Here is an 11,002-nt window from a genome sequence, read left to right as displayed (position 1 = left end):
CCTTTTGCCTAGCTAAGGGCGTTAAACAATAGCGCTTGTTGGGAGGCAACCCAACGAATCTATCCTTTTTCTTTCTGTTTTGTGTTTCCCACACTTTCATAATTATGTTATTATTGTGTTTTTTGTGTTTCTTTTTGCGTTTGTGCCAAGCAAAACCGTTATGATTAGTCTTGGGGATGATCGTTTGGTCATGCTGGAAAACACAGAAACTTTCTGCTCACGAAAAGAATTTTAATTTTTTTATGTAAGAGCTTTTGAGTTAATTATTTTTGCAGCTGATTTCTACACAAATTCTTCAGACTTTCGTAATATTTCAGAATTTTTGAAGTACCAGAAGTATACGAAGTATACAGATTGCTACAGACTGGTCAGCTGTTAACAGATTCTGTTTTTGTTCAGTTGGTTAATATTTTGATGAAACTATGGATAGTATCGGGGGGTATTAGCCATGGAATATTGAAAATACAGTAACCCAACATCAACATAAGTAGAATTTAAGTTTGCTACAGTACCTAAGGAAGTGGTGGTTTGCTTTCTTATACTAATGTTATCACGAGTTTCTGTTTAAGTTTCGTGTTGTGAAGTTTTCAAGTTTTGGGTGAAGTTCTTATGGACAAAAAGATAAAGAGTGGCAAGAGCTCAAGATTGGGGATGCCCAAGGCACCCCAAGATGATTCAAGGATGCCGTAAAAGCCTAAGATTGGGGATGCCCCGGGAAGGCATCCCCTCTTTCGTCTTCAATCCATCGGTAATGTTACTTGGGGCTATATTTTTATTCACCACATGTTATGTGTTTTGCTTGGAGCTTCTTGTATCGTAGTTGTCTTTTATTTTTGTTGTGTCACAATCATCCTTGCTGCACACCTAGAGAGGGAGACATGCACTCACCTTGATTTTGTCGAGCTTCACTTATATCCTTTGGTAGACAATTCAGCTCACATGTGTTTCACTTATATCTTTTGGAGCTAGTTGATTTTGCTCTATGTGCTTCACTTATATATTTTAGAGCACGACAGTGCGTGTCTTGGTAGTTGATCTATGCTATGAAAGTAGTCTCAAAAGGGGTATTTATCCAAAGGGATACGAAAACTTCCACCTTCATGTGCATTGAATAGTTAGAGAAGTTTGATTCATCTCAATTAGTTTTGAGTTGTGGTTATGGTAATATTGAAGTCATGCTAGTAAGGTGTTGTGGATCTATAAATACTTGTGTTGAAGTTAGTGATTCCCGTAGCATGCACGTATGGTGAACCGCTATGTGATTAAGTCTGAGCATGATTAGTCTATTGATTGTCATCCTTTGTGTGGCGGTCGGGATTACGCGATGGTTTATACCTACCAACCCTTCCCCTAGGAGTATGTGTTGAATGCTTTGTTTCGATTATTAATAAAACTTTTGCAACAAGTATATGAGTTCTTCATGAGTAATGTTGAGTCCATGGTTTAGATGCACTTTCACCTTCCACCATCACTATCTTCTTAGTATCGTGCAACTTTCGCCGGTGCACTAAACCCACCATTAGCCTCCCTCAAAACAGCCACCATACCTACCTACTATGGCTTTTTCAAAGTCATTCCGAGATATATTGCCATGCAACTACCACCATGACATGTGCCACCACGTCTACATTGCCATTGCATGGTCGTAAGATAGCTAGCATGATGTTTCCATTAATGTCTATGCCAAGTTAGATCATTGTCACGGTACACTACCGAAGGCATTCCATATAGAGTCATCATTTCTCTAAGTTTTGAGTTGTAAGTGTGATAATCATCATTGATGGAGCATTGTCCCATGTGAGGAAATAAAAGAGGCCAAAGATGCCCACCAAAAAAAAAGAGAGGCCAAAGAGCCCATCCAAAAAAATGAGAGAAAAAAAGAGAAGGGACAATGCTACCACCTATCCACACTTGTGCATATTAAGCACCATGATCTTCATGATTGAGAGTCTCTCGTTTTGTCATCACCATATAGCTAGTGGGAAATTTTCATTATATAACTTGGCTTGTATATTCCAATGATAGGCTTCCACAAATTTGCCTTAGGTCTTCGTGAGCAAGCAAGTTGGATGCACATCCACTAGTTTTCTTTAAGAGCTTTCACTTACTCTTAGCTCTAGTGCATCATTTGTATGGCAATCCCTACTCATTCATGTTGATATCTATTGATGAACATCTCCATAGCTCATTGATATGCCTAGTCAATGTGACCATCTTCTCCTTGTTTGTCTTGCAACCTCCACCACACTCCACACCACTTATAGTGCTAAAACCATGGCTCACGCTCATGTATTGTGTGAGAGTTGAAAAAGTTTGAGAAAGTAAAGGTGTGAAAACAATTACTTGGCCAATACCGGGGTTGTGCATGATTTAAATTCGTTGTGCAATGATGATAGAGCATAGCCAGTCTATATGATTTTGTAGGGATAACTTTCTTTTGGCCTTGTTATTTTGAAAGTTCATGATTACCTCGCTAGTTTGCTTGAATTACTATTGTCTCCACATCAATAGAAAACTATTATTTTGAATCTAATGGATCTGAACATTCACGTCACATAAGAGGAGTTACAAAGGACATCTATGCTAGGTAGCATGAAAGCATCAAAAATTCATTCTTTATCACTTCCCTACTCGAGGACGAGCAGGAGTTAAGCTTGGGGATGCTTGATACGTCTCAAACGTATCTATAATTTTTTATGGTTTCACACTGTTATCTTGTCAACTTTGGATGTTTTGTTTACCTTTTATATCTTTTTTGGGACTAGCTTATTAATTCAGTGCCAAGCGCGAGTTCCTGTTTTTTCTGTGTTTTTGACTCTTTTCAGATCTGATTTTGGAACGGAATAAAATCCCTGAAATATTTTTTTCCAGAAAGGAAGAAGATCAGGAGGCTTGAGGGCCAAGCAAGTGGGCCCACAGGGGCCCACAAGCCCTGTTGCCGCGGCCAGGGGGAGGCCGCGGCAACCAAGCTTGTGGCCCCCCTAGCTCTCCCCTGCCCTAGGTCTTTGGCCTATAAATTCCCTAAAAATCCAGAAAAAATGAGGGCATCCACGAAAACACTTTTCCGCCGCCGCAACTTCCGTTTCCGCAAGATCTCATTTGGAGACCCTTCCCGGTGCCCTGCCGGAGGGGACTTTGGAGTAGGAGGGCTTCTTCATCAACATCATCGCCCCTCCAATGACTCGTGAGTAGTTCACTTCAGACCTACGGGTCCGTAGTTAGTAGCTAGATGGCTTCTTCTCTCTCTTGGATCTTCAATACAAAGTTCTCCATGATCTACATGGAGATCTATCCGATGTAATCCTCTTTGGCGGTGTGTTTTTCGAGATCTGATGAATTGTGGATTTGTGATCAGATTATCTATGATATATATTTGAGTCTTTGCTGATTTCTTATTTGCATGATTTGATATCCTTGTAAGTCTCCCCGAGTCTTGGGTTTTGTTTGTCCAACTAGATCTATGATTCTTGCAATGGGAGAAGTGCTTGGTTTTGGGTTCATACCGTGTGGTGACCTTTCCCAGTGACAGAAGGGGCAGCAAGGCACGCATCATGTTGTTGTCATCAAGGGTAACAAGATGGGCTTGTATCGGTCTACTTGTTTTGGACGTGATGCCTATAGATATAATCATTACCATAGATAACGTCATGACTTTGCGCAGTTCCATCAATTGCTCGACAGTAATTCGTTCACCCACTGTCTACTTGCTTTCATGAGAGAAGCCACTAGTGAACACTACGGCCCCCGGGTCGATTCACACCTATCGTTTCCACTTTCGCTTTTACTTAGCTTTGTTTCTTTTTGCTTTCAGTTCTCACTTGGCAAACAATCTATAAGGGATTGACAACCCATTCATAGCGTTGGATGCAAGCTCTTTGTGTTTGTGCAGGTACTTGTGATAATCCTTCACTGGATCGATACCTTGGTTCTCAAAACTGAGGGAAATACTTACCGCCGCTGTGCTACATCACCCTTTCCGCTTCGAGGGAACACCAACGCAAGGCTCCAAGGCCACGGGGGAATCCTTTGCATATTTGCCAAGGAAGTCCCTAAAGGCGTAGCCGTAGCAGAAGGATTCCTCGTGCCGTTGCTGAGGAGTATCAAGACAAGAATAGTTTCCCGTCAGCACGCTTGTTCCTGCGCCGTTGGAAGGTCTTTTGTTGCAGTAGCAGCACGCAACCCTCCCCGTCCGAGGATGGCGTCGAGGTATTGGGTAGTCAACAAAGTCCAAGGTCTTCGGTTGACGCAGGAGTCCCAAACACGGACCCACTCCGTGAAGGTTCTTAAGGGTTGTCGGTGACTAACTCCGAAATCGAAAGCGCGATAATCATTGGGAGCGGAAGGAGTCACTACGCCACCCTGTGTTTTCCGAGCAAGAGTTTAATGCTCTCAACTCGGCTCATGCATACCTTGGAGTTACACGAGTCGGTCTTAAGGAAGTGGCAAGGCAGATGTTTGCCAATCTACAGGTGAGTCATCGGTGTCTTTATAACCGAACAAAAGTTCGAACCTAGTAGCCCCTGAGCCTTAATTTGGGCGGGACGGCTGAACTAAGGGTCAACATGACATTCTGCCAACCCGTAGGCTTTAAAGCAGGAAAAGGAAAAATTACCGAGGGATTTTCAGCTAAGCCAAGCCGATCTACAAGCCAGCAGGGCCGAAGTGGAGGATGTGAAAAATTCACCTAGAAGCACATGTTAAGGGGAATTATTTGTGATATGCTAAATTTCAGTTGGATTTCCTTAATAACCAAGAATTTTGTTATAGCACGCGAATCAACAGGCCAAATGCCATATGGGGTCCATATGTCATGGGAAGAAAACATAAAATATTTTTTTCTTTCTCTTTATCTCCGCACGAGCCAACCTTTACTTAAAAAAATAGCCAACGCCTCGATCCACCGGCACGCACGGGAAAACCGGCGGTCGCACCCATCGGAGCATCGCCGACCAACGAGCCAGGGCGTGAGCAGAGCAAGGCGACGATCGTGTCTCACTAGGGCTGGAGATCATGCGGTTTCCCCTTCCTCTTTTCTGTCCACATAAAGAGAAAGAGCTCCGCCTGAGCACGACCACGAGAGACCGCGCAGCTAACGGCTTCCTTCGACCTCACAGCCATGTCCAGGAATAGTGTCCTCCTCCACTACATCCTCATGCACCTTCAGTTGGACGCAGGCATCCCGAACGCCACGTGCACATCCAAAATTTGTTGACGATAATGCACCATCCACTCCGTCAACTGCTTCATTAACTCCGACACGACGCCATGCATGCGCTCGACAAGATCCGAGCCATTGTTGCTTACGCCGCTCCACTCCCCCAACGCCCCGCTGTCCATGGCGAGCCGCAATGCGTCGACCCTGGCGTATCCTCGGCCGCGGGAGCCTCCTAGCCTGACGCCCATGCTCAAACCTCTCCAAACCACCACCGGCAGCGTCACCGGTTTCTACGGACTGCAACAGCGATTGGAAGGGAGCTCGTGGTCGGAGGCGATGGTGGCGTTACGACTGTGGCGTGCGTCGGGCGCAAGGCATGTGGATCTCAAGGGTGGGGGTTTGAAGGAGGAGAGTGGTGCTAAAGGCGGGACTGGCGAATCTCGGCTCGTCGGGGGCCGTCGCTGGACGACAACGCATAGTCGTGCGGTGCGGGTGTAGTGAGCAGCGGCCGATCCCTGCACACAATGTGTTCGATAAAATGAACAAGCGTGTTGATGGGTGGTCGGGTTAACTTAACGTTTCAGCCGAACGCGTTAAATTTCGATGCCACGTTAGTTCTGAAAGTGGGCTCATTCTGTCATATTTTGCATCAAACGGCTCTTAGTCAACTTGTTAGTGCTTCTGACAACATGATAACTGAAAATCGATGTTTTTGATAAACTTTTATGAAAATGGTGTTTTTTCGCACCGAGCGACGTAATTGCAGTGGCGCCAATTTACACGAGACCGACAGAAGGCGGACTGTACAGAGAAAACACAAGCATAGGAAGTGGGATTTTGGCTGGTCGATTGACTCTGTTTTCACATCAGTTGATTTCTGTTTTCTCTGTCGACTGACCCAAATTCAAAAGTCAGTCGGCGCATAGCCAGTCCCTTAAAATGAAAACATAAAGCCCTGCAATTTCGTGAACGGCTCGAGAAAAAAGATCAATCACTGTACGGGGATCTCGAACTGCGCTGAGGATAAATCGCGACTACATTCCCAGAAATCTTGTTATCTAGCTGCGGGGCCACTCACCAGATCTAGCACCCTCCCGCTCTGCGTACTCTGGCTTGCAGCGTCACTGCGCTCCGCATAGCCGTCGCCGCTTCCGCTTCCGCTTCCGGTGTAGGAACCGTGCACCCTCTCGCAGCCTTCCTCCAGCTCCAAGCTCTCCTTGAGCTGGACGACGACGTCGGCCATGGCGGGCCTCTGGCTGGACGCCTGCTCCGTGCACCTCAGGGCCAGGTCGGCGACCTTCCAGACGGAGTTGAGGTCGTACCGCCCCTGCATGTTGTCGTCCACGACGCTCTCGATGTCGCCCTTGGCGAGCCTCTGCCGCGCCCACTGCACGATGTGCACGCTCTCCGGGAGGATCGGGGGCCGGCCGGTGACCACCTCCAGCAGCACGATCCCGAAGCTGTACACGTCGCTCTTCTCGCTGAGCTGGAACGAAGTGTAGTACCTGCAGAGTACGTGCTGTCAGATAGCACTTCACTTTGCACCTCTGTCATCTTGGTCAGTGGGGAAGAACGTACTCGGGGTCGAGGTATCCTGGGGTTCCCACTACTCGTGTGGAGACGTGGGACTGGAGGTCGTTGTTGAAGGCCTTGGACAGGCCAAAGTCGGCGATTTTGGCGTCGAGGTTGCTCCCATTCAGGAGTATGTTGGCCGTCTTCACGTCCCTGTGGATCAGCGGCGGCGTGCACGCCTTGTGCAGGTACTCAAGGCCTGTACATTCAGTTCAGTTGGCTCCTGAGAAAAGAGAAGCTGGCGCGGTGTGCTGAAACAAATTATGTCTAGTACGAGTACGTATCAAGCAAACCTTGGGCGGAGTCGAGCGAGATCCTTAACCTTTGGCGCCATGTTAGAGGCAGACATTCAGGGGTTTTCTCTGAAAGATGCAAGTAATCAGCAGGAGTTTCAGGGAGGAGAGTACTCTACACGCGAGCTGCCGGTTGCTACCTACACTACCTCTTAGCTTCTCTTGTAAATTCCCTTCGGACATGTACTCGTAGACAAGAGCCGAGTGTTGCCCATCCTTGCAGTGGCCAACCAGATTGACCAAGTTCCTGTGATGAACTCTTATCAAATGTAGAGCCTGAAATGCAATTCAGACTAGTTCTGTCAGCAAGTCACCAAGTGCATTTTATTTTTGCGGTACATGGTTTGGCAAAACTGACAAACTCTTGTAGTACTAAAGTGGTTGGGTAAAATTGATTTGATTGATTCAACGCACACGATGGAAGAGAAAAAAAAAACAGGCATATGAATGAATGAGAGCAAAGGAGCTGGAAGAAACCTAACCTCTGCCAAGAACTCATTAACCCCTTGAGATGACGATTCTGAGCGCGTTTTGACTGCAACCGGGGTTCCATCTTCCAAGTAGCCAAGATAGACTACTCCGAACCCACCTTTGCCAATAGACTTCTCGAAGCTATTTGTGATGGTCTTTAGCTCTTTGTAACTGAACTGACGGTTATCGAATTGCATTGAGACAGCGTCTCCATCGTCTTCTTTTGAGTTACTTCCATTCAGCGGTCTGACAGAAGGATCTGCATATGTAGTTAATAGTTTATCAGCAACCTACAACACGAGAAACTATATTTTTCCTCAACAATAGTTAGACAAGTATTATCTGGTTTCCAGTCAATAGAATTCACCATTCTCAGTTCTTCTCCTGCGAAGGCACAGTGTGGCAATTACCACCACAACCACCAGTACAAAAACTACAACGGCAACCCCAGCGACAATTACGGCAGTATTGCTGTTACGTTTTGTTCCTTTTGGCTGGTTATTGCTGATGCTGCTTATGTTCGCTTCAATTCTAACATTCACCAAAAAAGAAGGGTCAAAAAACATAGTGAGTACAGTATTGAATACAGGATAAGAGGTTGGACTAAGGAACATCCCACTTCTATGTTCTATCTGATCTTTAGACCACTGCTAAAAACCTATCAACTTTTTTTCCATGTTTTTAACCTTTGTTAGCTAATGCCCAATAGGATCGGGAGTTGTGACTCGTGACAATGAGCAGGTCCATGATTATATTTGTTTGGGGTCTTCTGAACTATATATAGGAAGGTAACACTACCTTAATAAAAGTGCGCCTTCTTGCGACCTTTTTAGAAGGCTTTCTGGAACTGATCCATTAAACTTGTTGCCGGTCAAATCTCTGAGGAAAAACAGGGGACGAGGATTATGTTGGGGCATTGTAAAAATGTCAAACATTTTATCAAAGTACAAATCTCATAGTCGTCGATCTTACAGGATAGCGAGTGATGGCAGTTGTGCGAGGAATTCAGGAATCTTCCCTGTCAAAATGTTGTGAGATAAATCCCTGAAAAATGAATAAACAAAATCTTCCAGCTATTAGCACTGAATATACATCACAAAAATACTGACGGGGAACTAGAGTAGTAAAATGGATGGTGCATATTTACAGGTTCTGAAGAGCAGTGAGATTGCTTAGCAGGGTGGTTATTTCTCCATCCAATCCATTGGAGGACAAGTTTCTGCAAGAAACGGCATCCCAAAGGTTAAACATTTCTGAGTCATCTCACTATGTCACATATTGCATTGCTAGTATTTATCTTGCGGGAACTCACAGTGAGGTGATCCTTGGTGCGCTAGAGATTGCGTAGTTGCAACCTACACCGTCCCACAAATATACCTTGGGGCCACACGGATCACCCATCCAGTTCTTCTTGATCTCATACTTGGCCTTGATGCCCATAATGGCACTCACTAGATTCCGCGAAATCAATCAAATGGAACAACGAAATGTCAGCTTCCTTTCACCGATCCTCACTGTGCATGGCGAATTTCAGAGTTCGGACTACTGTCAAGTGTAAACTACAGAGTAGGTGCAAAGGCACCAATTACTAGTATATGAGATTTGAGACCATACCATCTCCTCCATCGGTAGCACGCTCTGCAGTCGGCACCATGACATAGATCTCGAGCGCGTTGAGCAATGGCGGCAGCGTCGAGTTGGCGGTCGGCTCGATCCTGAAGCTGTACTCCGTACTCCCTGTCACCATCCCGGACACTGCGTTGGCGTACCGGAACTCCGGGGAGAAGGGCTTGCTGTACCACAGGCCGTTGTTGAGGTAGATCTCGCAGATCCTCGCCTCGCTGCTGTTGAGCCGCGTGAGCTCGGCCATGTGAAGCACGGCGAAGTAGTCGAGCTCCTTGTTCGACTCGTACGCGTCCCAGTAGAACCGCAGGCTGAAGCCGTCGTCCACGGTGGCGGCGGTCTGCATCACCGCCGACGGCGCCTCGAACTGGTCCTGGGCGATGTAACGGACGGTGCCCGTCGTGTTGGTCGGGTTCCATGACCGCAGATTCGCCAGCACCTTCCAGATGCGATCGTGGGGATCCGACGGGTACCGTATGATCAGCTTCTCGTCGTCGGGTCCCAGGTTGTACCTGCCGTGGACGGCCATGGACAGGGAGGAATTCGCCACGACGGTGTAGAGTGTGTCCGGTAGCGGGCGCAGCTCCAGGCCGGAGATGAAGGGCGTGCCGAGGCCCTTCTTGCCGACGAGGCAGACCTGGACGTAGTCGTCCGGCACGACGGTGATGATCTCCGCCTGGAAGGGGTCGGAGACGCTGGAGACGTTCACCGTCTGCCAGAAGTTGACGCCGAGGTGGAGGTCGAACACGGCGAGGCCTCCGGGGCCCAGCCCGTCGTAGTTCCCGTGCAGGAACGTGGCGCGGACCAGGTACTTGGTGCCCGGCGTCAGGGGCCGCACGGTGTAGCAGTTCCGGGCGCCGGTGGGGAAGCTCCGGAGGTCGTTGTAGAGCCTCGGCAGCTTCAGGTCGATCATGTCGGCGTGCTCCGCGGAGATGTTGTGGCTGACGCCCGCGTCCACGAACTGCGCGTCGGAGACGTACGGCAGCCAGGTGACGACGTCGACGTAGCCGGAGCCCGGAGGGCTGCCGCAGTCGATGCTGATGAAACCTGGAACCAAACAGATCGTCCAATATCGAACTCCGGGGAGAAATGTGTATGATTGCAGGAAGCTTACCGCGAGTGTTGGCTTGAGCGCGAGCATGGAGCACGACATGGGCGAAGCAGATGGAGAAGAGCGAGAAGACGGCCGTCCGCACGGAGCCCTGGCGCGACATGGCAGGCTAGCTGATGATGACCTCCAGCTCCAGCCTCCAGGCGCCTCCGTGATCCTGGAAAGAGAACATCAACTGATGGAGCTGATGCACTGATTTATTTTGGGTTAATAATGCACGTCTTTGCTTATCTTATTCTGGCCTATTTCGATCAATGGCGGCGAACAGGGTGCCACGTTGTAGGCATTCAAATCAGTGCGTATTGGTCTGAGCTCGGATACAAAATTCGTCCTCTTGTCAACACGCCATGGCCTTTTCTAGTTTTGTTGGGCGTAAAACATGCGTGATGGCTGTCTACTACACCTATGGTAGAACACTCTGCTGACAGGAGCTCCTAAGACCATTTACAGCCGACGCCTCAAACCCGTGACGACTCGGTTATTAACAGATTAAAAGAACATAAAAACAAACGCCTCAAACGAGCCTTAAACGTTTGGATTGATCGGTATCCTTTATCTCCACTAGTAGAAAACATAGCTATGATCTAGGCGAGAAAAGGGCTTTAATTCCGGTTCTGTTACGAACCGGGACGAATGAAAGCATCAGTCCCGGTTCGTGAGGCCAGGACATCAGTCCCGATTCAGATTGGACCTTTAGTCCCGGTGTGAGCCATGAACCGGGACTAAAGGGATGGTGGCAACCATTTGCCTCGTGCGAGCCTTGTTAGTCCTGACTCG

General features: G+C 47.6%; 1 protein-coding gene across 2 annotated transcripts; it reads right to left on the bottom strand.

Moving 5' to 3' along the window:
* Positions 1–5,922: 5,922 nt before the first annotated feature.
* LOC123440187 (probable LRR receptor-like serine/threonine-protein kinase At4g29180) lies at positions 5,923–10,404 on the bottom strand. Of its 2 annotated transcripts, XM_045116761.1 has the most exons (12): positions 10,229–10,404; positions 9,106–10,161; positions 8,804–8,942; positions 8,639–8,710; positions 8,464–8,535; positions 8,290–8,370; positions 7,859–8,022; positions 7,503–7,750; positions 7,170–7,296; positions 7,021–7,089; positions 6,734–6,926; positions 5,923–6,660 (listed from the first exon to the last, which is right to left on the bottom strand). In XM_045116761.1, exons 1-12 carry the CDS (start codon positions 10,326–10,328, stop codon positions 6,210–6,212), a joined length of 2,772 nt encoding a protein of 923 aa, XP_044972696.1. In that variant the 5' UTR covers positions 10,329–10,404; the 3' UTR covers positions 5,923–6,209. The 2 variants fall into 2 exon arrangements, with proteins under 2 accessions (XP_044972696.1, XP_044972695.1); XM_045116760.1 differs by having other exon boundaries at positions 9,106–10,367.
* Positions 10,405–11,002: the final 598 nt, after the last annotated feature.

The sequence above is a fragment of the Hordeum vulgare genome, chromosome 3H (genome assembly GCF_904849725.1).
Source record: "Hordeum vulgare subsp. vulgare chromosome 3H, MorexV3_pseudomolecules_assembly, whole genome shotgun sequence".
In the NCBI taxonomy this organism is placed as follows: Eukaryota; Viridiplantae; Streptophyta; class Magnoliopsida; order Poales; family Poaceae; genus Hordeum; species Hordeum vulgare.
The sequence above is the reverse complement of the archived record's forward strand: the minus strand, read 5'-3'. Positions and strand labels throughout refer to the sequence as shown.